Here is a 24102-nt window from a genome sequence, read left to right as displayed (position 1 = left end):
GTTGCTGTGATCAGGCTTTCTCTAGTTACATTGCATGAGCTTCTGATTTCAGTGGCTTCTCTTGTGGAGTGTGGGCTCAGTAGTGGCACATGGGCTTAGTTACTCCATGGCATGTGGGATCTACCCGAACCAGGGATTGAACCAGTGTCCCATGCTTTGGCAGGCAGATTATTAACCACTGGACTAAAACCTGGTGATTTTTTTTTAAGTGTCTCTTTTTAAAAAAAAAAAAAATGTCTTTATTTGGCCACATTGGGTCTTGGTTGCAGAACACAGAATCTTCGTTGCCTCATGCGGAATCTGTTGTGGTGCGTGGACTCTCTAGTTACAGCACATGGGCTCAGCAATCGTGGTGTGTGGGCTCAGTTGCCTCAGACCTGTAGGATCTTAGTTCCCAAATCAGGGATTGAACCCATATCCCCTGCATTGCAAGGTGAATTCTTTACCACTGGACCATCACAGAGGTCTTCCTGCTTGTTTTTAGACTATAATCTTTGAAGAAAGATTTGAGGGGAATTGTAACCAAGAAATGGTCTGCACGCTGGGGAGTTATTGGGGTATCTCTCAGCTTCTCATAAGACTCACAGTATAACTAAAGGTTACATATGAGCCTTTGCCTTTTAATTTATCAAACTTTTAAAGGGAATTCAGCTTTACTACTCTCAGTATCTGATCAGCCTTCAATACTTGTCCTAGGATGGTAGAGATAGGGAAAGACTGTTAATTCAAGAGTAAAGACTTCCTCCAACTAATTTTAAAAATAAATGGAAAAAAAGTAAAAAATAATAAAATTAAAAAAAAAAAGAGAGTAAAGACTTTGCAAAAAGTTAGGCAGTGTTTAGTTTCTGCAAACTTCCCAGCCCTGTTCAGTTGATACTAATTACTGATAGTTACATGTCCAAGGGAAATTTTAAAATTAGAAATGCTGATATTTCACATTACTGATTTCTAAATCCTAGGAAGAAGAGCCTGGAGATTTTCTGAATACTTTGAATATACAGAAGTTTCATGTAGGGAAGAGGTCCCTTTAGATATGTTTCAAATTGTTACAGATGCTAAACCAAGACTTAATCCTCAAATGTGTTTACTTGCCCTAAAATAATCTGTCCACCAATATAAAATTATAAGTAATAAGTTGTTGTTCCCTCACTGTAGGAATCTCTAATGTGAAGATGAATTCGATGACGATAAAGTCTTTTTTTTTTTTTTTAATATTTATTTATTTATATCACTGAACCAGTCTTATTCAAGGCAGGCATGACTTGGTAGTTGCCGGTAGCATGTGGGATCTTAGTTCCCCAGTCAGGGACTGAACCTGCATAGCTCCCATTGCAAGGCAGGTTCTTAACCACTGGACCACCAGGGAAGTACCCCAATAAAGTCTTTTTAAGAAAACTGCTGTATAATAAAAATTTATTGTACTCCAAAAAAAGACCCTTTTGGTATTAGTTTGAAAATCTGCAGAAATCTTCTCATGTAACTAAATTGTTGTTGCTTAAAAAACGTTTTCACAAAGTTCTAACTTTTCTGAAATAGAAATTTCCAGAGGGATGATGAGAGTTTAATAGTAACATACAACTTTGCTGTCATTTGCCAAGATTAATAAACTATTTAGGACTTAACTTTGATTATCTATATAAAATAGAAAAACGGTAAACAGTTAAACAGTGGGGGAGGGGGATCTCCAAATTTGTACTTTGTTTTTCCACTTAAGAGGGTAAAAAGGCTGAAATAGAACCACTTTTAAGATGTTACATTTTACATTTTCTGCATATTGGAAATAACCTGATATTTTAGCATGCCTCCGAACAGAAAAGGATGAATAAAATCATCATTCATCCTCTGAATTGTCTTTATTTTTCCCTTGGATTTAAATTTAATCGAAAACAACCTCACATCAAGACTAAAATAGGAACTACTATTTTGTTAGAAATTGTCCTCTTAAAAGAAAAATGAAAATAATTTACCTGAACCCTTTCCAGTTAAAAAGTAATTAATAATCATGGAGAAATAATCCAGTATTTCATTAGTTTGTAATATCTACAACCATCAAGAAGCACAATAACGTATTTCAGCAGGAAAGATTTGGGAGATGGAGAACCAAGTAATCTGCCTCTGCACTCTAAAGAAAGATAAGGGAGAAGGAAATGGCAACCCACTCCAGTATTCTTGCCTGGAGAATCCCATGGACAGAGGAGCCTGGCGGGCTACAGTCCATGGGGTTCCAAGAGTCGGACTCGACTTAGCGACTAAACCACCAGAGAAAGGCTACCCTCAATTTGACAGCAAGTGACAACTGTCCTTAAGATTTATTTTTTTTCCCCCTGATAGAAAAAGAAAACACTTGGAAAATGAAAATAATAAATTTTCTATTCAAATGTATAAATATATTTTGTGTTTTTTCTTTCAGTCTATTTTTCTATACATGCAGAGGGATAGCTATAGCATTTATATATGTGGGATATATTGTTATTGCTTTGTAACCTTTTTTCAGTTAATATGTTTTCATGTAATTAGAACTAGAAAGATCTTTAAATTTTTTTTAACTTTTATATTAGAATATAACTGATTAACAGTGCTGTGATAGTTTCAGGTAGACAGCAAAGGGATTCAGCCATACACGTACATGTATCTATTTTCCCCCAAACTCCCCTCCCAGCCAGGCTGCCACATGACATTGAGCAGAGCTCCCTGTGCTGTACAGAAGGTCCTTGCTGAAAACTAGAAAACCCTTTTTAATATTTTAATGATAATATTCTATAGTATGGTTAAAACATTGTTTATCCAGACTCCCATGGTTAGCCTTTAACTTGTTGCCAATGTTTTGCTATTGTAAATAATGTTGTGATTAAAAAAAGAAAAAAGAAAGATAAGGCTTAGGGAACAACACACTAAGTAAGTTGTGCAAATACACACCTCCAAGAAAGGCAATACAGGTACAACTTCAGCAACTAGATGTGGGGATGGACACCTTATCAAGATATTTTTCATATTAGAATAAGATCAGCTGACAAAGTATTAATTGAGGGGCTTTTAAACATGGTCCTCTTTTGAGAAAAAGTATACACTCTGAGGATCTTAGTCATTGGAATTCACTAAGTAAAGTAATATATGACATTTACTGGGAGGAGAAAATTGAGAAGAAGAGAGAAGATACATACCATAACAGATTTTGAGGAAAAAAAAAAAAAACAGCTTGTTATGACCAAGCACCAAGACTATATCTCAATCACTTAAAGAAGTTATGAGTTCATATTCTTCCGCTTCATGTTTTTGTCTCCACATTAAAAAAAAAAGTTTCTTGCTTCCTTGTTTAACATCTCTAGGATCCTTTTTAATTCATGAGAATTCTGTATGGATAGAAACGATCTTTAAGTCTGAAGAGAGAAAGCAGCCAACTGAAGAAGATGACAACTAGACACACACCAGTCACGGACATGATCTTCCTCCTCACCATGTTCATACGAGAGGTGGCAGCTGTATTTAAGAGCACCATCCCCAGGGTGAGGCACATATAAAACAGAGAAATGATGGACATTTCTGCTACATACTGAAAGATATACATGTCATGAATATAATGTGTCTGTCCTGTGTGAGTTCTGCTTTCAGCAAACAGGGCTCCTCATATGTGAATCCACATTCCACCAGATAACATCAAGATCACAAAACACAGAGCTAAAACTGCCCAAAAATTTTTGCTAAAAATAAATGTCCTATTCCATTTCAATACATACACAAGTCCACCGATGAGAGTCAATGATATCCCTAACTTGAAGGGATAGTAACAATGTATAGGCTGTCTGGTTCTGAAATTGACCATCCATCTCCCAGTTCTCTCGCCTACCCATGTGAACATGTGGTGCACAGAGATGTCCCTTACTTGGAAATTATAAATGTCATCTGCTGTGAATTTACTTTTAGCAGGAAGATGGAGGACAACGGGACCTCCCTTCACCTGGAGCGTTTCAAAGACCTCAGGGCTTTCATCAAAATCCAGCATAGCAAAAAATACCTTGTTGCTGAATTCACTGGAGAATTGCCAGGAACCTGCCAAGATCTGAAATTCTTCAACAGCAAGTCTGCATGGTTCACATGATCTAAACCTCTGGAGAGCAGTAAACATTGCAATAACAGAATAGTTTCTTGGCTTTTCTAATACAAAATGGTTGAACGTGGTAGTATTCATTCTCATCACTCTCTCTCTCTTAGTCCAGTCCATCAGCTGTCTGACCTTTTCTTCTAACACCTTCTTTCCCTGGTCAGGATGTGCCGAAGCCTCAGGAGTCATGAGCATCAAGGCCACCACAGTCAGAGATACGCGCCAAAGCCACCACCATTCTCCCATATTTGTTTACTTCTTCGGGTTATGTTTCCAAATATCTATGCCAAGATCCAATCATTTTTTCTAACAATTAATTTGTCCAGGGGTTTATATTTTTCTGTCTTCATTAATCCTAGTATAAAGAGCTATATCACAAATTTCCATGCATGTCTGGCTTATGAGCCATGTATTAGAGTTTAGAAAATATTCTGTGGAAAAAAAAATTTTGTGATTAAAGAAGTCTTGGAAATGTTTCCAACCTCAGTCTCTGCAGAGTTCCAGACCCACATTTCTGTCTGCTAGACTGCAGTACCGGATCCACGACAATCACCTCAAACTACTCAAAAACCAACCTCATCATCCTCTTGCCTACGAAGCCCTGGGTTCTCTAACCTCTCTTCTCTCTGTGACGCGGTTCCCCACCAACCGCACCCCGGTCACTCACTGCTGTTTTAAAACTGAGGAGTCCGGTTGGACTCCTCTCTTATCCTCCATCTATCACACCTGAACTTAGCCTCTGGAGCAGACGGCCTGAGTTTGGATCCGGGCTCTACCACTTAGTCATGTGACCCTGGGCACAGGGTTCCTCACTTCTCTGAACCTGTTTCCTCGCCCGTAAGACGGTGGTGGTCAGAGCACCCACCTGCTAGGATCTAGCTCTCCGAAGACTAGCTGGCCGGCAAGCTGAGGCTGGCATCCCTGCCACCCTCGTGCCCAGCGCCACCACTAGAGGCAGTGTGGAGTAGTAACTGAGAGAAGATAGACCTGGGGACCAAACTTTCCATCCTCGCCAGACTCTAGTTGCTGGCGAAAATGGGGGTAATGCCTGCCTCACCTATTAGTTATGTACATTAACGATCAACATTTTCCAGTGTCCAAAACGGTACTGGCACGGTTGAATTTTTTCCCCCTTCTCCTTTTTAAAGAAATGGTTGAACTGTGAGCATTGCTACTTCCAAAACCTCAGTGACCTCTCCCAGGGACGTGCTCTCTCCAAATACGATCATCATTCCTTTTATGACGTCAAGCAGATGATGAAATTGTTGGGAAAGGTAGCATCAAAAGAACGTGTGTAAATAGTGTTAAATATATACACATTCTGGAAGGATACCTACTGGGGAGTGAGCCTGAGGATGACTTTGGTACTTTTTTTTTTTTTTTTTGGCCATGTTGGTGGGTGACCTTTATCAAAATAAAAATGGTTAACCTGTCAATGAAGTGAGCGCCGTATCCTGACGCCCTCCCCCTCCTCGCTGTACCTCCCGCAGCGCCAGCCCAGCCGCCGGCCCTTTCCTACCCGGAAGGCCTCCGGGCCCCAAGGCAGCAGTCGCCGCCGGGCGGTGGCCAAGCTAAACAGGCGGGCGGAGCGGAACGGCGCGCGGTTGCCTAGCAACCGGGGTGCCTAGCAACCGGGGGCGCTTAACAGAGGAGCTGGCCAAGGGAGGCGGAAGTGCGAGCGGGGAAAGAGGTGAGGGGACCAGGGGACCGGGCTGGCGGGGGCGGGGGCGAACTCCCAGGGCCGAACTCCCTCCTGCCCCTTTCTTCGTGCCGGGGTAGTAATACAAACTAAAGATGACTATCCTGGAAGAGGACGGGAGGGGTTGGGGTGGGAACCAGACAGAGCCCGGCTCCTCCCAGTGGGCATCCCTCACTGCCCCCGTCTCCTCCTCCTCCTCCAGTAGAGGGCGGAGAGAGGGAATGTGACGGCCAGGTGGGGAGAGGACCAGCGCCCCCACCCCCAATTCCCTAGGGCCAACTTGTAGCCCCCGGCGAAATTAGCCTGTCTTTTCCAGACGGAGAACAGGGCTCCTTCTCTTCGATCCCTCAGGATCTTGTCCCAAACCTAGAGCAGGGAAAGAAAAGAAAATCCACAGGACTTGGTTACTGCAAGTAGGGGTGGAAATTGGATTAGGTCTATTTTTCCTGCTACCCAGGGCTTCCCCGGGTGGCTCAGGCGGTAAAGAATCCGCCCGCAGTGCAGGAGACCCGGGTTTGGCGCCTGGGTGGGGAAGATCCCCTGGAGAGGGAATGGCTACCCACTCCAGTACTCTTGTCTGGGAAACCCCACGGACAGAGGGCTAAAGTCCATGGGGTTGCAAAGAGTCGGACCAGACTTAGTGGCTAAACAGCAACAATTCCTGCTAAACAACAATTCCTGCTACCCACCCACTCTGCCAGCCCTACTAAGCACTTGGTCTAACATACACACCCAGAGGGACCCCATTATCCCCTTTCACCTGCTTCAGGGTGAAGGTGCCCCAGTAAGGTAGTTATGCCACAGTTTGTGTCTGTGGATGGATGGGTGGGAGGAAACTTAGTTAATGCCTCAAACAAAGTTGAATGTAGGGAGAGCTGTTCCCAAGCAGGCTTCCAGAAGGAAGGGAATTGAAGCAGAATGGACAGGAGCATGTTCTTTAGAGGGGCTGCAGTCCAGGAGAGGCTCTCCTGAGTGGTCTCCTGCCGCCTTGTTTGTCCCCTCCTGCAGAGTTAGGTGTCTTGGAATTGGCCTGGGGGCCTGACCCCTCAGCACCTGCACCATGGCCACGCTGAGCGTCAAGCCCAGCCCACGCTTCCGGTTGCCAGACTGGCAAACCAACAGCTACCTGTTGTCCACCAACGCCGAGCGCCAGCGAGATGCCTCACACCAGATCCGCCAGGAGGCCCGGGTCCTCCGCAACGAGACCAACAACCAGGTTGGGGGTCCGGAGCCCAGCTGGGTGGCAAAGGGGTAGCTCCCAGCCCCCAACAGCCTCTTTATCTGTGTCTGTCTCTTCCAGACCATTTGGGATGAGCATGATAATAGGACGCGGCTGGCAGAGAGGATCGATACTGTCAACCGATGGAAGGAGATGCTGGACAAGTGTCTGACGGATTTAGATGCTGAGATCGACGCCCTGGCACAGGCAGGGAGCCAGGGCAGGGTGCCAGGAGACCCTGCTCAACGACAACCTCCTCTCCTTCCCCTCTTTCGGGTCTGGGTATTTGGTGGCTTGTCCATCTGAGTCACCCACTGGCCCCTTGGCTAAAGCGGCGATGAGAGCTGCTTCCCAGCGGGATGGCCCCACCAGTCCCCTGTGCCCCCTCTCTTCTAGATGAAAGAGTCAGCGGAGCAAAACCTGCAGGCCAAGAACCTGCCTCTGGATGTGGCCATTGAATGCCTGACCCTGCGGGAGAGTCGGCGGGACATTGATGTGGTGAAGGACCCCGTGGAGGAGGAGCTACATAAAGAGGTGGAGGTCATTGAGGCCACCAAGAAGGCCTTGCAACAGAAGATCAGCCAGGCCTTTGAGAAGCTCTTGTAAGAGAAAGACATGGCATTCTCATGTTCCCCTGCCCTGGGAGGCTGTTTTCAACTCAGAACCTGTGTATCATGGGTAACTAGTCACTGGTTCTCAGGCTGCCTTCTGCCCCTGCTGTGCCCACACCAGAAACCACTCACTCGCTGATCGTAGCACTTTTTGCACCACCTGGACATGGTCTCAGAATACTTCTTGTGACACTGCTCTCGGCAGCCGTTATCTATTGATTGGAAACATGAGGGATGAGTCCATTTGCCATCATCCCTGACTTTCTGGGCCCGTGAGCCATGTGGGTGTAGCTATCTGAGTGTGCCCTGTGGGTGTGTACAAGCATTTGGGTGCCCTAATTTTGTCTGTAGGGGGATCATCCAGCTGTGCCTGTCTTTATCTCAACTGCAGCAGCAGCTCCTCTGTCACCTCAGCTTTCCCATCCCTCCCTGTCCCTTCAGTACCAGGGTGGGGGGCTGTGTTCCGGGGCTGCCTTGGAGGGATGGTTCACTGGTCCAGTCTCTTCCGCCCCCCAGCCTCCTGCAGGAAGCCCGACAGCAGCTCAACTCTGACCATCGTGGCAAAATGGAGACCCTGGACATTGACAGAGGCTGCCTCTCTCTCAACCTCACGTCCCCGAACATCTCTCTGAAGATCAATCCCACACGTGTCCCCAGCGGGTAAGAAGGACGTTTCCCTCCCTCTCCCTTCCTCCCCGCAGGGGCCATGCTCTTACTATTTCCTGCCGCCTGCAGCTCCACCACACTCCAGCAGTGGGATGACTTCAGTCGGTTCAACAAGGACCGGGGCGAGGCTGAGATGAAAAGGGCCATCGAGCTGAGGGAGGCCATCGCCCTCACTATTGCCGAGGTGAACCCCCCACCACCACCTCTATCCTCCATGGCTAAGAGCTGGCCCCAGCGGGCACTCACAAGCCCTTGTCTTTCGGTCCCTGTCTTATGGCATCCCTCCCCACACCTGAGCGACACCCTCAGGTGGCCAGAGCGTATTCCCTGCCTCCTTCCTGTCCTCAGACCAACAACGAACTGGAAGCCCAGAGGGTTGCCACGGAATTCGCCTTCAGGAAGCGGCTGAGGGAGATGGAGAAACTGTACAGTGAGCTCAAGTGGCAAGAGAAGAATGTGAGCCTTCTCCGCGTGGTCTCCTGGGGCACGGACTTCCGGCCGTGAGATGAGCCCTGCCAGGAAGCCCTGGACTGGGTGACCAGGTGGAGATGGGACGCTCTGTCCCCGCAGACCTTGGAGGAGATTGCCGAGCTGCAGCAGGACATCCGGCACCTGGAGGAGGACCTGCGCAGAAAGTTACAGAACCTGAAGCTGTGCCACACCCGCCTAGAGGCCAGGACCTACCGGCCCAACGTGGAACTCTGCAGGGACCAGGTTCGAGGGCACCCCGGAGGGGCACCGGCCTCCTGCTAAGGTTCCTCAGGATGACTCACCCCCTCGTGGAGCAGGGGTGCTGGCGTACGGCAACCCCCCCCTCACCCCCGGGCCCAGGGGCAGGAGTCTAGTATGGCTGACCTGGGACTCCCCACCTGCCCCTCTGCCTCCAGGCACAGTACGGCCTCACCGACGAGGTTCACCAGTTAGAGGCAACCATTGCTGCCCTGAAGCAGAAGCTGGCTCAGGCACAGTAGGTCTGGGGAGCGGGCAGGAGGGTCGGGGAGATACTGCCCACCATTGGGGCCCCTGGCTGCCTGCCAGCTTCCCTGCTGGCTTCCTGGCTCACGGCTGGTGAGCTCAGTCAGCCCTGAGTTCTCAGCCTCACGCTGGGGGCAGTGGGCTGTTAATCCCTGCTCCCCAGGGACGCTCTGGACGCCCTGTACAAGCATCTGGCCCAGCTGCAGGCTGACATCGCCTGCAAGGCCAACTCCATGCTGTTGGACACCAAGTGCATGGACACCCGTCGGAAGCTGACCGTGCCTGCCGAGAAGTTTGTGCCCGAGGTGGACACCTTCACCCGCACCACAAACCGCACCCTGAGTCCACTCAAAACCTGCCAGCTGGAGCTGGCCTAGGCAGGGGGCTGAGGGAGGAGAGGAAGGCTGGTTGAAAATGGAAGGGGATGGGGGGAGCGGAGAGAACGAATCTAATAAAGGTCGGGGTTCTCAGTCCAGAGGGTTCTCTGCTCCCCCTGCACGTAGCCAGTGGGGAGAGGGCTCTTGACCCTCCTGTGCGTGGAGGAGCAAAGATGGGAAACACCATCTCTAAAGCCAGCACCCTTGGACTCCAGCGGTGTGACCTCTAACCAGCTCTGCCCTCCTCCATACCTAGAGGAGGCCCAGAGGGGGCTAGGGTGATGGGGAGGGCTTGGAGGTGGGTACCCAGGCCTGAGTAAGGACCACCAGCAGACCGCTGGCCAACCATGCTGGGGGGGGCGGGGAGTGACCCAAAGGTCTGGCTCAGTGCCCAGCTCTCCAGGACCCTTCAGTGGCCGACCAGCCGACTGTGACACCCTTTACAACTCCCCTTTACAACTCCGGGGAAAAGTGAAAGTGTCAGTTGCTCAGCCGTGTCCGACTCTTTGCAAACGCATGAATTGTAACCCACCAGGCTCCTCTGTTAAGTTGTTCCCGGAAAGCAACTTCTCTGGAGAAGGGAATGGCAATCCACTTCAGTATTCTTGCCTGGAGAATCCCTTGGACAGAGGAGCCTGGCAGGCTACAGTTCATGGGGTCGCAAAGATTTGGACACGACTGTGCGACTAATACACACACACACACACACACACACACACACACACACTCCTCTGTCCATGGAATTTTACACACACACACACACACACACACACACACTCTCTCTCTCTCTCTCTCCTCTGTCCATGGAATTCTCCAGACACACACACACACGCACTCCTCTGTCCATGGAATTCTCCAGGCAAGAATACTGGCGTGGGTTACCATTTCCTTCTCCAGGGGATCTTCCCGATCAGATGGTAAAGAATGCAGGTGGATTCTTTACGATCTGAGGCAGCAGGGAAGCCCTTACAAGTCGGGGAAATGCGCGCTAAAGACAGACTGCTACTGCTAAGACAGAGGCCGGGCCCTATCTGACCAGGGCTGCGGGACCGCCCCCGGTCTCCCGCGGGGGGCGACGCGACTCCGGGCCGCGGGGCGGCGCTGTGGGGCCGGGCACGCCGCGCAGTAGGGGCGCGCGCCCGCGGCGCCGGAAGTGGCGGCGAGTCCGCGCGGATGGCGGCGGCGGCGGCAGCTATGACGGCGGCGGGCTGCGGCGGGGCTGGGGCGGCTCGCTCCCTCTCCCGCTTCCGAGGCTGCCTGGCGGGCGCACTGCTCGGGGACTGCGTGGGCGCCGTCTACGAGGCGCGCGACACCGTCGACCTGACGTCAGTCCTGCGTCAGGTCCAGGATTTGGAGCCGGACCCCGGCTCGCCCGGGAGCGCGCGGACAGGTGGGCGGGGCCGGGCGCCGCGGGCCTCGGGGGCTCGGCGAGGGACTCGGGCGGGGAGGGGATCGCGGCCGGAGGGGCCCGATCTGCACGACGCGGGGATACCTCGGACTCAACGTGTCCAGGATCCGAGCCCCGTGTTCACATATCTCGCCCCGAACGTTCGCCGTCTCGGGGCACGGCTACACAGTCCTCTCAGCCGTGCACGCCACGCCTAGATTGCGCCTACTCCAGTACTTAACACCTCTGCCAGTTTCACCCGTTTTACCGTAGTCTCTGAGAACATTGCGCCTCCAGTCCGTCTCCACGCAGCTGGAGTGCACTTTGAGAACAGATCTTATGGAGGCCTCCCCGCGCCTGAATCTCTGCAGTAGTTGTCCATTACCCTTAGGACAGAGCCACACTCCTTAACGTACCCTACTTAGCTTGCCCTCGCCTGCGGTTCCGGTTCCATCTTATAGCGCCCTTGGCATGGCTTTCTGCGCTGCGCTTCCTGGCACTTCGTGCCTCGTCTAGCTCCTTTGCATGCACTGCGGTCCCTTTGCCGGTAAAGCTCTGTGCCCTGAGCCTCTCCCTCCCCTGTGCAGTCAACTCCTCACTCAGAACTCAGTGCACTGTCACGGCTGAGGACGGTTCTTCTGGGAGATCACGTAGAATAGTAAGAAACAGGAGCCAAACGCAGAAACCTGGAGAAAGAAAAGGAGCTAGAGAAGGAAAAAGTTTATTGGAGGAGAAGTAGGGGAGGTGTGTAACAATAAAACTCAGCAATTTCAAGATGAAGACACTGGTTACTAATGTAAGGCTGCAGAGAAGTTAAGCAAGGGGAAGTCTAGATTTAGGAAAGCATTGTCAGTAAAAGATTGAACCCCGGAAGTTATATTTCAGTGGGTTTAGGAGGGAATGGAAAAGGAGTCCTCAAGACTTGGTCCCTCTCCTGATTCAGATCTGCGTTCTTTTGGGTGGGCTTCAGTCTGGCAGACCCTTCCCATGGGGTAGCCCTCAGCAGCTCCTAGTTCAGCGTCTCCAGCAGAGGAAGTTTCTCTTTGCAGAAGCCCCAGCAGAAGTCTCTGATGGTCTCACTGGCCTGGCTTAGGTCACCCGTTCCTCCCTGAACCAGGGCACGGGATGTGCTTTTGGCTGGGCTGGAGGTGGCATTGGCTCCATCTCCTATCATCTGGGCTGGGAGTAGGAGAGGCGTGGTTCCCTGGGGGTAAACTGGGTGCCAAGGACCAGTTGAATGGAGACCGGGTTCTGCTGCATCACAAAGGGAGAGGTTGAGGAGACAAAGGAAAGGCAAGGTGCCCCTGGAACTAGGCTGGGGGTAGACTGCAGAAGAGACTCAGTCCCTCTGAAGGGAGACTAGAGAGTGTGGCTGCAGGTAGGAGCCTGTAGGCCTCTCCTGCTGGTAGAGTAGAGAGTGGGGGCCTCCTGAGAGTGAACGGGAAAGAGAGGGCAACGTTGGGGCTTGGGATACACAGAGCAGGGTGGGGCTGGGGGCTGAGGGCAGGTGTCAGATGTGAGGAATAAGAAGGGGTTCATTAGGAAGTATGCTTTGCTCTCTACAGCTGTGTCTTCTTCAGATAAATGCAAGTCCTTGTCCCTAGCTGGCTTACAGCCTGAGAAGTTACCAAAACCAGTGATGTGTGTTCCAAGTGCCAGGGCAGAAGACCCGGGCACCTAGAGGAAGGAGAGAACGCGGGTGGAGGGAGATGAGCAGCCCCAGCTGGGAAGGACGTGACCCAGGCTCCAGGACTGGTCCTGAGGAGGTAGAGGGGAACAGCGGAATATAAGATGGGTAAGGAAGGAAAGGCTTCGGATGGCCATGGCAGTGAATTTGGACCTCATCCTGAAGGCGAGAGCCAGCCATCTGAGCAGGAGAGTGTGATGAGGAAAGGGATGCTCTACTCTTAGGAAGAATTTTCTGGCTGCACATATAGGCCAGGTTGGAGGGTAGGGAAGACACAGGAGATGGCAAGTCAGCAGGACATGTGACCAACTCAGATCATGGAACTGCCGAAAATCCCAGGGGTGAGAGCCCAGGAAACCGGATGGGAGTGAGAGGCTGACTGGAGGCCTTCTGGAAGTAGTAGATAAAAAGCACGAGCAGCAGGCCGAACCGCCACCCTCGAGGCCTGCAGCTCCATCTCTGTCCCCCGCCCTGTCCCTGCAGAAGCACTGTGCTACACAGATGACACAGCCATGGCCAGGGCGCTGGTGCAGTCCCTGCTGGCCAAGGAGGCCTTCGACGAGGTGGACATGGCTCACAGGTGAGGGCAGCGGTCCCAGGGTGAGGCCAATCAGGTGGGCGGCGTTATCGCACCCCTTGACCAGCGCAGCGATGTCCGTGCATGCCAGGACACCCTCCCCCAGACCCCGCGGCAGGACACCGTCTGTTGGGCCGCTGCAGCTTCCCAAACTAGAAGTGACAGCTCCAGGATTCCTCTCTTCCCAAACCAGCCAGGTTTCTTCTCTCCCAGCCATGGCAGGCATCTCTTAAATTGTGATCCTGTGGCCTTCTCGCCCCTAGGTTTGCTCAGGAGTACAAGAAGGACCCTGACCGGGGTTACGGTGCTGGAGTGATCACTGTCTTCAGGAAGCTCCTAAGCCCCAAATGCCGGGATGTCTTTGAGCCTGCCCGCGCCCAGTTTAATGGCAAAGGTTCCTACGGCAACGGGGGTGCCATGCGGGTGGCCGGCATCTCCCTAGCCTATAGCAGCGTCCAGGATGTGCAGAAGGTATAGTCCGAGCAGGTTGGCTCCTGGGCCCTCTCATCCCTCCCTCCCTCCTCCGCCGCCTGGGTGCCATGACCACAGGTCTTCGCCTCCCTTGCCTCTGCCCTAGTTTGCCCGGCTCTCGGCTCAGCTGACACACGCCTCCTCCCTGGGTTACAACGGTGCCATCCTGCAGGCCCTGGCTGTGCACCTAGCCTTGCAGGGTGAGTCGTCCAGCGAGCACTTCCTCCAACAGCTCCTGGGCCACATGGAAGAGCTGGAGAGTGATGCCCAGGCCATGCTGGATGCCCGGGAGTGAGTAGGCGGGCTGGGGGCACGTGTCTTGTGCATGTGTATGCTGGTGGGATGGCATTGCCTCAAGCGGAAGCCTTCTTTTTTAAAATATGTATTTATTAAATATGTATTACTACTTATTTAATACATGTCACTACTTATTTAATACATATTTAATGAATACAGATGTTTCTATTAAGTATTAACTTAATATTAAGTATTATTAATTTGAATATTAATGTTAATAATATTATATGCGCCAGGTCTTAGTGGCGGCATGAGGGATCTTCGATCTTCCTCGCAGCGTGCGGGATCTTTAGCTGCAGCACCTGAACTCTTAGTTAACGGCATGTGGGATCTAGTTCCCTGACCAAGGATTGAACCCAGGCCCCCTGCATTGGGAGTGTGGAGTCTTAGCCACTGAACCACCTGGGAAGTCTTTGAAACCTTCCTTCTTTAATTGCAGGTCCTAAGGAGGGGTGGGAGGAGCCCTTTGCCTGGGCTGTGCTTCAGGGCTCTCTGGGTCCCAGAGAACAAACCAGCTGCACCCCCCCAAGCCCTTCCCGCTTCTTGCCCTGGCATCTGTGCCTGGGTGTCAGCCTGACCACATCCCTGCCCCACCCTCCCCATCCTGCCGGCTCTCCCCTGCCGGCTCCGACCTCCCTGCAGCCTCGCTCCCATCCACAGGTTGGGCATGGAGGAGCATCCGTACTCCAGCCGACTGAAGAAGATCAGGGAGCTTCTAGACCAGGACTCAGTGACCAGAGAGGAGGTGGTGTCCCAGCTAGGTGGGTAGCCCCCTGCCCCCAACCCGTCACCCTTCAGGGTTAGTCCTGGGCTCGTGGATAGGATGGGAGGGGTGCCTGGAGTCACTCCTGCCACTAATACACTTTTGCTGGGGCTGCCGTAACAGGAGCACCATACTCTGGAGAGTCCTTGGCAGGCTGTGGGCACAGCACCTTCTTTAGGGCAACAGTACCCTCAACCTGCAACATCCAGAAATGGCAGCTGGCCGCTAATTGTTTTTACGGCTAATGGTGATAACTGATGTTTATTCATACAGCATTTTTACTGTGTTTTGGGCACTGTGCAGAGTGCTTTATCTCTAGTATTTAATTTCACCCTCACACACCAGCCCTGCTCAAGTTCCTAACTTTATTCCCTCTCTGCACATGGAGCTAAAGCCAAGATACAGGAAGCACACAGTCAATAGGTGGGCAAGTCGAGATTTAAACCCAGGCTGTGATCTTAATCCCAGCACAACTTGAAGCCGAGAGGGTTGACTTGTGACAAGTGGCAGGAAACTTGGGGACACCATGGGGCCCAGGAGTAGGGGTCAAGTTCCCATATTGTGGCCTCCCCACAGGGAATGGCATTGCCGCCTTTGAATCTGTGCCCACCGCCATCTATTGCTTCCTGCGTTGCATGGATCCCGACCCCGAGATCCCCTCTGCCTTCAACAGCCTCCAAAGGACTCTCATCTATTCCATCTCGCTCGGTGGGGACACGGACACCATTGCCACCATGGCCGGGGCCATCGCTGGCGCATACTATGGCATGGAACAGGTGCCCGAGAGCTGGCAGCAAAGCTGCGAAGGCTATGAGGAGACTGACGTCCTGGCCCAGAGCCTGCACCGGGTCTTCCAGAAGCATCTGTGAGGGCCTCAGTGGCTAAGGCCCTGGCACATGCAGCAGGACCAGCTACAACTCGCATTGGAAACCCTGGGCGTCCTCAGGCTCGGCTCCCTGCTTCAGTCTTCCTGCCGCGTGGGCAGAGTGCACCTTGGGGCCAGAGTCTATTCTGGGGAGGGACGGGTGCCTTCTGGTGCTGGGTTCCTGCCTTCTGCAGAGCCTCGGTGCTCCTGGCTTCTCAGTCAGACATGAGGGACCAGGGCAGGTTTTATTTTGGAGCAGTATTTGTGGCGTTTTCCTTGATTATCTAGGACATGGGATTTGGGGAGGTGGAAATGATCTGCAGCATCATTTCTCCTTGTTGGGATTTAGCCAGTTTGCCAGAAGCCTGTCTTTGGGCCCTGAGTGCCCAGTTTATACGGATCAGGAGGTGGGCACGTGGATCTAGCCAGTTGAGATGCACACCCAGCCCTTGGCCGTCGTGGGTCTTGTGAACAGCTTCCAGAGAGAATCACAGAGCAATAAACAGTTCTTGGTAAGTCCCACCACTGTTTCTTGTGTTCCTCCTCCACAGTGGATGAATTCTTCCCCTTACCTTGACCTTTTGTGCCTAGCACTTCTCTGAGCCTCACTCCTAGGAGCCAGGGACCCACCTGCTGGGTGGTGGAGGCAAATTCCTCCAGTTGTCCAGCCAGGAAGAGAGCAGGCACAGTTTGGTGCTTTCTCAGAGTGGCCCAGGCAGTGGGCAGGAAGAAGTCAGATATTCCTGCTCTTAGAGAACCTGACTTAATAGGTTGCCCCCTAGATAGGACCCAGGTGCCGCTGGGCCAGGAACCAGAACCCTGTAGGAGGCTGTAAAGGAAACTTTGGGTCACCAGATTGCTGACCTTTCAGTATGGGGGGGGGCCTTACTCTGCATCTTGGGCCACCGTCAAGGGCCTTGGCCTGCCGGGAAGGTCTACACACCATCCATTTTGAAGAAAGGAAAATGGAAATGAAGAGGGCGCCTCACCTTAAACTTGAGGGCTTTTCCAGCCTCAGTGGAGATCTGTGCCCAGCCCTGCAGCTAGCCTGAGGTTTTAGGATTGTTGGGCAGGTCTGCTTTCAGTCAGGACAGGGTCCCTCCAGGCCGGGGAAGACCCCAGGACTTTTCAGGGCCTTGACTGGCCTCAGGTCTGTGGTCCAGATCCCCACGTGTGGCAGGCTGTGGGGCAGGTGCCTTCTCCTAGGACCGCTCCCCGAGCCCTGCCTTCTGCCTTGGGCCTGGCACCAGCCCCGCCCACAGGAGCAGCGATCCCTGATTTCATTCATCATGTGTATCAGATGTTGAAACTTGGCCCTTGGGATCCTGAGCCAGCGGTCACGCTCCACTACCCCTGAGCGCTTGCAGGAATGTTCCAGGGAAGCTTGACCCATCTCCCCCAGCTCCAGCCACTGCCTTAGTTTGGTTTCTTTCTTTTTTTAATTTCTTTTTTTTTCCATTTACTTTTATTAGTTGGAGGCTAATTACTTTACAATATTGTAGTGGTTTTTGCCATACATTGACATGAATCAGCCATGGATTTACATGTATTCCCCATCCCGATCCCCCCTCCCACCTCCCTCCCCACCCCAGTTTGGTTTCTTAAAACGCCTCCTGGCATTTACTTGGTGCAGAGCCCAGGCAGCTTTGGAGAACTGAGCATTTCTGATGCGGTGGTGGTAGACCCCCTGGCTGGGGGCTGGGGAAGAAGGCATGCTCCTTGAGAAGGTGCAGAACGAGAGTCCCAGAGAGCTCCCCGGCTGCTTTATGAAATCAAAGAGGCTCAAGACACCTCTGCATCAAGGCCAGTTTCAGCAGAGTGCTGTTTATACAACAGGCTTTATTGAGATTGTGTCAATACAGTCAATACCATTGTTTTTCTTTTCAAAAAGAAGTCCCATTTTCTTTTAGATTCCCAAGTGCATTTTTCCTGAATCTCCTGTGACACAGGGCACATAATAGGTATGTAGGGAACTAAGCTTCCTATACCAGGTTAGAAATGAAATTACTAATGGAAAACATTTAAACCTTAATCTTTAAAAAATAAAAAAGAGGAATCAGAATACAAAAATGCACAAGGTAATGTAGTTTTCATTGTTAAAACCCGACATAGTTTATCAAAGCTAATCAGTTAAGTGGACACCTGGAACTAAAGTCCCATAAACTTTTTGGAAACACTACCCACCTCTCCCCAAAGGCGTCAGGAATGGCACTTAGCAGAAACTCAGTTCTGTGAAACAGCTCCTTTTGTTTTTTGGCTCCCCGTACCCTCCTCAGGGCCCTGGACTTTACTGGGAGCTGGTGCATTTCCACCCATCAGACCCCTTCCTAACAGGTCAAATGGCAGTGGCTTTGACTCCATAAGGATGCTGAGCAGGTGGCCCCCACGAGGTATGATTTAAGACTTAGTTCCCATGGAGCTGATGGATAAGAAACCCACCCTAGCCCAACCTGCTCTTGAAGTGCCACTTGGGCAGATTTGGGTTTTCTTTTCTCCTTTTGAAAGTTAAAACGAGCGGTCAAAGGGTCTGCTTGATTTGGAGAAGCTGTGGGGAGGAGGCCAGCCCCGAGACCGGAAGGAGCCTCAGAGTAACGAGTCAGAAGTCGGTGATCAACCTCCTTCCTCAGCACGGCCAGGCAGGGTGCGAGCCCACGCTGGGTCCTCATCTCAGCGATAGCCACTCAGCTTGAACTAGGGGCCAAGGGGAGGGAAGGAGGTCTTGCGTGTTTCCTGCAGTGGGGCACTCTGATTGGGGAAAACGGCAGTAACGTCCAACTCATCCCAAAGGGGCCTGTTGGCACCCTTTTTCTCAGGGCCTCAGCCTCCTGGGCCTTGAGGAAATTGGAACCAGACAGTGGAAGGAGAGGAAGACCCTGCAGATTAACCCCTGGAGTCGACACACACCCACATCTGGCTCTTCCTAAGGAGAAGCAGCAGGGTGCCTTCATCCGCGCGCTTGTGTGAACCTTGTTCTGCGGGTGAACGGGAAGCTCTCGGCCGTGGGGCTACTGGGGGTGGGCTGGCAAGCACCCCTTACGATTTTGTCAGTAAAGCGGCTCTCCCTCAGCAGGTGAAAGAGACAGGGAGGAATACTCATGCTCGCTGATTGCCAGCCCTGCCTCGTGCCACCTGTGGGCACCCCAGGGGCCAGGGCGGCTGCCCTCACACTGAGCAAAGTCAAAAATAGTGGGGGCAGCCTTGGGGATGGAGATGAATGTGAAGAACGGCCATCCTGCTCCAGGCCCACACCCCTACCCCTCACAAACCACCGTTGTCCGTGGCTGCGGCCTGAGCGGTGAGTGGGGTCAGCACTGCCCAGGAGCCAGCAGGAGCGGTCACGCACCCGTACCCACCGGGGACAGCCCCACCGCTGGGGCTGCAGTCCTGACAGGTGTCCACACTGGCCACCACCACGGTCCCCCTCCTCCCCCCTCCCCTGGAGAGAAACAAAAACTCTTCGGGAGATCCATCTTAAGCTGGAGGTCCCAGGGCCCCTGGAAGAGCCCCAGCCAAGAACTGAGGGAGGCCACGCCCCATCCCCTGAGCAGGTGCCCTCTGGGGACCAGCAGGCTGGGCAGGGCCTGGGAGTATGTCTCCCCAGGGGAATGAAGGGGGCCGCTCAGCCCCCTCTCACCGCTGACTCACTGAGAAGGAGCCTCCTTCACCACCCGGCAGAGCCCAGGACTCACAAGGGGGCAGGGGTCTCCACCAGCCGGGCGGAGCGTCCTGGGGCCCTGCCAGGGGGCCAGGCAGGGCAGGATGGGGGCACAACCCCCACCACCGCACAGACACGTGGGGGAGAGGAACTCAGGCCAGCTTCTTCCAGAAAGAAACCTCAGCCTGCGTGGGAAGAATCCCAGTCAGCCTCCCCAGGCCAAGGCCGCGGCCGCCTTTGTGCCCGCCTCTGTTCCAGTCTTTGGTTTTTTCTTTAAATGGAGGTTCTTGGTAAGTGAGAAGGTCTCTCTACCACTAAAGAGGAGGAGGCCAGGGCAGCGCGGGTTATGTGGGACACAGCAAGAATCCCGAGAAGGAGGAGTGGATGTACTCGGTGGAGTAGAGGCCATTGGCCTGGTCCGAGGGCATCTGCACCCAGACCTGGTCGTTGGGCCGCAGCTGCAGCACGGCGCCGCCGGACGCCTGGTCCAGGTAGCCCTTCTTGTACTCGTCGTAGGTGTACGTGGCTGGCACGTTGTTCTTGTAGAGGGCCACCCACACGTTGGTGCCCTTGACGTGCACGTGGTAGGCGAAGTAGTAGACCCCGCCCACGGGGCAGGTGAAGATGCCCGTGGCCGGGTTGTAGCCACTGTGGCCGTTGTAGAGAGTCCGGTCAAACTTGACGGGCATGCCCGAGGCGGGGAAGGGCGAGGTGAGCACAGCGGTGAAGGCGGGCGTGGCATGGGCCGACAGCTCCCCCAGCCCCAGCTGTGGCTTCACCCCCTTGCCCAGCACAGCTCCCTCCACGCCACCGTTGGGCAGGTGCAAGCCGGCGATGCCAGTCTCGTCGAAGGCCCCCGGGGCTCCGGGGGGGCCAGGGGGGCCAGGAGGCCCAGGAGGGCCCGTGAGTCCTGGGGAACCTGGGACCCCAGGAGGCCCTGTTGGCCCAGCCACACCAGGTTCCCCCACTTTCCCCTCTCCAGGGGGTCCCGGCAGGCCTGGCTCGCCCTTCAGGCCTGGCAGACCCTGGGGCCCAATAGGGCCAGCCGGACCCTGGAGTCCCGGGATTCCTGAAGGGCCCCTCAGGCCGGGCTGTCCAGGGAGCCCCAAGTCACCCTTCTGCCCCAGGGCTCCTGCCACCCCTGGGCCTCCAGGGCGGCCCGTGAAACCTGGCTCACCTTTGGGTCCAGTCGGTCCAGGAGGTCCATGAGCCCCTGGAAGCCCCCTCTCTCCTGGGAGCCCAGGTTTCCCAGCCAGGCCACTAGGCCCTTGGTCACCCCGAATGCCAGGCACTCCTGGGGGTCCTATAGGCCCTGTCTCCCCCTTAGGCCCAGGGACCCCACGTCTGCCAGGGAGCCCTGCAGACCCCGGGAGTCCAGGGGGCCCCCCAAGGCCCTGTGGGCCCTGTTCCCCCGGCTCCCCATCCTCACCTGGCTCGCCCCTGTCCCCCAAGAGCCCCGGGACCCCAGCTGGGCCCCTGTCCCCCTTGGGACCCGGCAGGCCTGGCATCCCATAACCAGTGGGGCCTATCAGGCCGGGGGGGCCCCGGGTCCCTGGCTCTCCTTTGGCTCCTGGTGGGCCCTGTGGCCCTGGCAACCCTGCTAACCCCGGTGCCCCCACACCATCCATCCCAGGGGGCCCCTTTGGGCCCAGAGCCCCAGGCTCCCCCCTGGGTCCTGGCACCCCGGGAGGCCCAGTGTCACCCTTATCTCCAGGGGCCCCAGGAAGCCCATCCAAACCCGGTTTGCCTAAACCAGCTGGACCAGGGAGACCCGGGGGCCCCGGGGCACCCCCCTGCCCTGGGGCTCCAGGTAGCCCTGGCTGGCCCACTCCATTTTCGCCCTTGAGGCCTCGATCACCTGGGGGCCCAGGCTCTCCCTGGGGCCCTGGCTCCCCCCCAAATCCTGGGGGCCCCGGCACCCCCTGGGGGCCTGGTTTTCCAGGGACAGCGATGCCTGAGGGCCCAGGGAGGCCAGGGGGCCCTGGGGGCCCCCGGAGGCCCTGGTCCCCTCGTATCCCTGGCTCCCCCCGAAGCCCCGGCTGCCCTGGCGGTCCAACCTTGCCAGGGAGCCCCGGGGGACCAGCCTTGCCCATCCGGGAGAAGCCAGGGGGCCCGGCGGGGCCAGGTTGCCCGTGGAGCCCAGGTTTTCCAGTGCCTGGTTTTCCTGGGAAGCCAGGAGGGCCGGGGGGGCCCCGTGGTCCAGGCTTTCCAGGGGGTCCGGGCTCTCCTTTCAGATCCATCGGCAAGAGTGGTAGAGGCATTTCTGAGAGAGAAGAAGAGAAGAGGCAGTCAGGGGCCTGGACAGGGGGGCCAGGGGACCCATCTTCCCACTCCCTACCCAGCACGGGGGTGCAACTTGAGAAGTTAGGGTTCTGTACCTGCTCATGAAGACCACCCTGGGCCTCCCTCCCTACTCTCAGGAAAGATGCAATCTAGGGGTGGTCTGCTGGCCGTCTCGGGAGCTGCAGGGCATCCACAGCCAGGGCTCCTAGTTCCCAACCTGCCCAGGCTGGGCCTCCCTTCCCCAGGAGCCTCTCATCCCTGCGGAGCTGTGGTGGGATGGCCACCAGGTGGCACCAGCAGCCCTCCTTAGAGCCAATCGGCGCCAGCCCCGTCCTACTTGCCCACAAACCTTCCCGCCCTTCCCCCCTACCTAAAGACCACCTCCGCCAGCCAGCTCCACCCACTTCCGGGCCCTCTTGGGTGGGAGGCCCCGGACCCGCATCAAGAAGCAAGTGGAGATGGGAAGGTCTTCGGTGGGATGGACGGGCTGTGGCTGACGGGCCTGGGAGGAGCCGGTGGAGGTCAGGAGACAGGGAGTGGGAGGGTCGGGTCGGGGCGAGGCGATGCTCACCCAGGTACTGGCCCTTGCCCTCGCGGAACGGCGGCCCAACGGGTCCTTTGTGCATGGGCTGCACGTACTGCACCGGCGGGTACCCCGCTGCCCCGGCGGCCCCACCGCTGGCAGCCGCCCTCGGCCCGCACCCCAGCAGCAGCGACAGGAGCAGCAGAGGCGGTGGCAGCGAAGACAGGGGCGTCAAAACCCCCCGCATGGCGTCCGCGGGCGTGCTGCGGGGAGGAAAGAGAGAGGCCATCAAGCCAGCTCATGGGTGGTTTGGCACCAGGCCCAGGAGCTCACAAAAAGATGAAAATTTAGTTATTATTCACAAGCAATTCTCAAAGTCTCAGAGTCTGCAGAAGTTACTACTAAACCTCTCCTAACCCTGCCCCTGGCTCTCTGTACAGGCAGGGGTGGGGGTGAGGTTCCTGGACAACAGCCTCCCAAACCATTCACTTGGCAGCCAGATGCCCTTCCAGAGCACCTCTAACCTTGGCACAGCCCTGCCAGATACTGTTTGATGATTACACACCCACTACCACGTGCTGGACTGGCTCTCTGCCAGGCATGAGGCTAAGCTCTCCGGCATGGGAGCTCACTTAATCCTCCCAGCACTTTAACGAGGTATTGTTATTGTCATCCACATTTTCCAGATGACAAAACTAAAGCAAAGGTCTCTAGGAAGCAGCACTGGGATTTGCCTAAGGTCTGTCTGACCTCACATTAAGTACAGGCCTTTCTGGGGTTCCCCACCATCTTCTGGATCAAGTCCTTTGTGGGAATTCCCTGGCTATCCAGTGGTTAGGACTCAAGGCTCTCACAGCCAGTGGCCCAGGTTCGATCCCTGGTTGGGGAACTTAAGATCCCACAAGCCTCGAGACCATTAATTAATTACATCTATATGTATGACTTCCCATATATGTATGGGCTTCCCTTGTAGCTCAGCCGGTAAAGAATCTGCCCTCAATGCTGGAGACCTGGGTTCGATCCCTGGGTTGGGAAGATCCCCTGGAGAAGGGAAAGGCTATCCACTCCAGTATTCTGTCCTGGAGAATTCCATGGACTATATAGTTCATGGGGTTGCAGAGTCGGACACGACTGAGTGACTTTCACTTCACATGCATATGTATCACTGAGTCCCCTCGCTATTCACCTGAAACTATCACATTTTGTTAATTGGCTATACCCCAATACTTCCCAGGTGGCTTCCCAGGTGGCGCTAGTGGTAAAGAACCTGCCTGCCAATGCAGGAGAGATAAGAGACACAGGTTCTATCCCTGGGTCGGGAAGATCCTCTGGAGGAGGGCATGGCAACCCACTCCACTATTCTTGCCGGGAGAATCCCGTGGACAGAGGAGCCTGGTGGGCTACAGTCCATAGGGTCGCAAAGACTCGGACACAACTGAAGAGACTTACATGCATACCCCAGAACAAAATAAAAAGTTTAAAAAAATTATAAGTTAAACAATAATTTTTGTAAAAGTCCTTGGTTCCCAACTTGGTGTTCTAATCATCTAATCAGTATCTGTGTCTCCAACTCAACCATCTACCTCCCCTTTCTCTGCCTCTCCTCTCCCCCATACCTTTGCCCCAGTCACCAGGCAGCCTCACACTTCCCGGCCTTTGCACCAGCTGTCTCTCTGCCTTCGTGTTCTTCGCCTCACTTACTCATCCTTCAAGACCCAGGGAAGCTGTCACTCCTTCCTCTATAGAGTTAACCCCTCACTCCTGTGTCCTGACCTAGACCTGTCTCAGCATTTAGCTCAGCTCTGAGAACAAGGACTGGGTTAGGAAGAAAAACAGGCTCCAGATTTGGATAGCTAGCCTAAATCCTCCATTCACCAGGGAGCGGAGCCTGAGCAGGAGGTGTCCACGCTGTGAACTCAGTTTTCTCATCTGTAAATTGCAATAACAT

At 53.9% G+C, this 24102-nt stretch overlaps 3 protein-coding genes across 6 annotated transcripts in view; 2 read left to right on the top strand and 1 right to left on the bottom strand.

Moving 5' to 3' along the window:
- Positions 1–5570: 5570 nt before the first annotated feature.
- TEKT2 (tektin 2) lies at positions 5571–9744 on the top strand. Its single transcript, XM_043447983.1, has 10 exons — positions 5571–5789; positions 6807–7014; positions 7099–7224; positions 7414–7619; positions 8145–8288; positions 8364–8478; positions 8643–8750; positions 8865–9008; positions 9182–9261; positions 9433–9744. Exons 2-10 carry the CDS (start codon positions 6859–6861, stop codon positions 9644–9646), a joined length of 1293 nt encoding a protein of 430 aa, XP_043303918.1. The 5' UTR covers positions 5571–5789; positions 6807–6858; the 3' UTR covers positions 9647–9744.
- Positions 9745–10787: 1043 nt separating this feature from the next.
- ADPRS (ADP-ribosylserine hydrolase) lies at positions 10788–16215 on the top strand. Its single transcript, XM_043461916.1, has 6 exons — positions 10788–11036; positions 13204–13300; positions 13561–13768; positions 13875–14059; positions 14726–14826; positions 15405–16215. The coding sequence occupies exons 1-6, from the start codon at positions 10820–10822 to the stop codon at positions 15695–15697; spliced, it is 1101 nt and encodes a 366-aa protein (XP_043317851.1). The 5' UTR covers positions 10788–10819; the 3' UTR covers positions 15698–16215.
- Positions 16216–17512: 1297 nt separating this feature from the next.
- COL8A2 (collagen type VIII alpha 2 chain) overlaps positions 17513–24102 on the bottom strand; it is a 24326-nt gene continuing 17736 nt past the window's right edge. For all 4 annotated transcript variants that reach the window (XM_043461912.1, XM_043461914.1, XM_043461915.1 and 1 more), the window contains 2 exons: positions 22203–22417; positions 17513–21611 (listed from right to left, as the gene is read on the bottom strand). In XM_043461912.1, coding sequence (XP_043317847.1) covers positions 19693–21611; positions 22203–22401 — 2118 coding nt within the window. In that variant the 5' untranslated portion in view covers positions 22402–22417 and the 3' untranslated portion in view covers positions 17513–19692. The remainder of the gene's footprint in view (positions 21612–22202; positions 22418–24102) is intronic.

This window comes from Cervus canadensis, chromosome 2, assembly GCF_019320065.1.
Source record: "Cervus canadensis isolate Bull #8, Minnesota chromosome 2, ASM1932006v1, whole genome shotgun sequence".
Lineage (NCBI taxonomy): Eukaryota > Metazoa > Chordata > Mammalia > Artiodactyla > Cervidae > Cervus > Cervus canadensis.
This window is presented reverse-complemented; position numbering and strand designations above follow the sequence as displayed.

Excerpts from the sequence above, each read along its gene's own strand:
- ADPRS (XM_043461916.1), top strand. The coding sequence starts at position 10,820 with ATGGCGGCGGCGGCGGCAGCTATGACGGCGGCGGGCTGCGGCGGGGCT. Across the intron at positions 13,301-13,560 it reads GAGGTGGACATGGCTCACAG|GTTTGCTCAGGAGTACAAGA; the intron begins GTGAGGGCAGCG and ends TCTCGCCCCTAG. Across the intron at positions 13,769-13,874 it reads GCGTCCAGGATGTGCAGAAG|TTTGCCCGGCTCTCGGCTCA; the intron begins GTATAGTCCGAG and ends CCTCTGCCCTAG.
- TEKT2 (XM_043447983.1), top strand. The coding sequence starts at position 6,859 with ATGGCCACGCTGAGCGTCAAGCCCAGCCCACGCTTCCGGTTGCCAGAC. Across the intron at positions 8,479-8,642 it reads TCGCCCTCACTATTGCCGAG|ACCAACAACGAACTGGAAGC; the intron begins GTGAACCCCCCA and ends TCCTGTCCTCAG. Across the intron at positions 8,751-8,864 it reads TCAAGTGGCAAGAGAAGAAT|ACCTTGGAGGAGATTGCCGA; the intron begins GTGAGCCTTCTC and ends CTGTCCCCGCAG.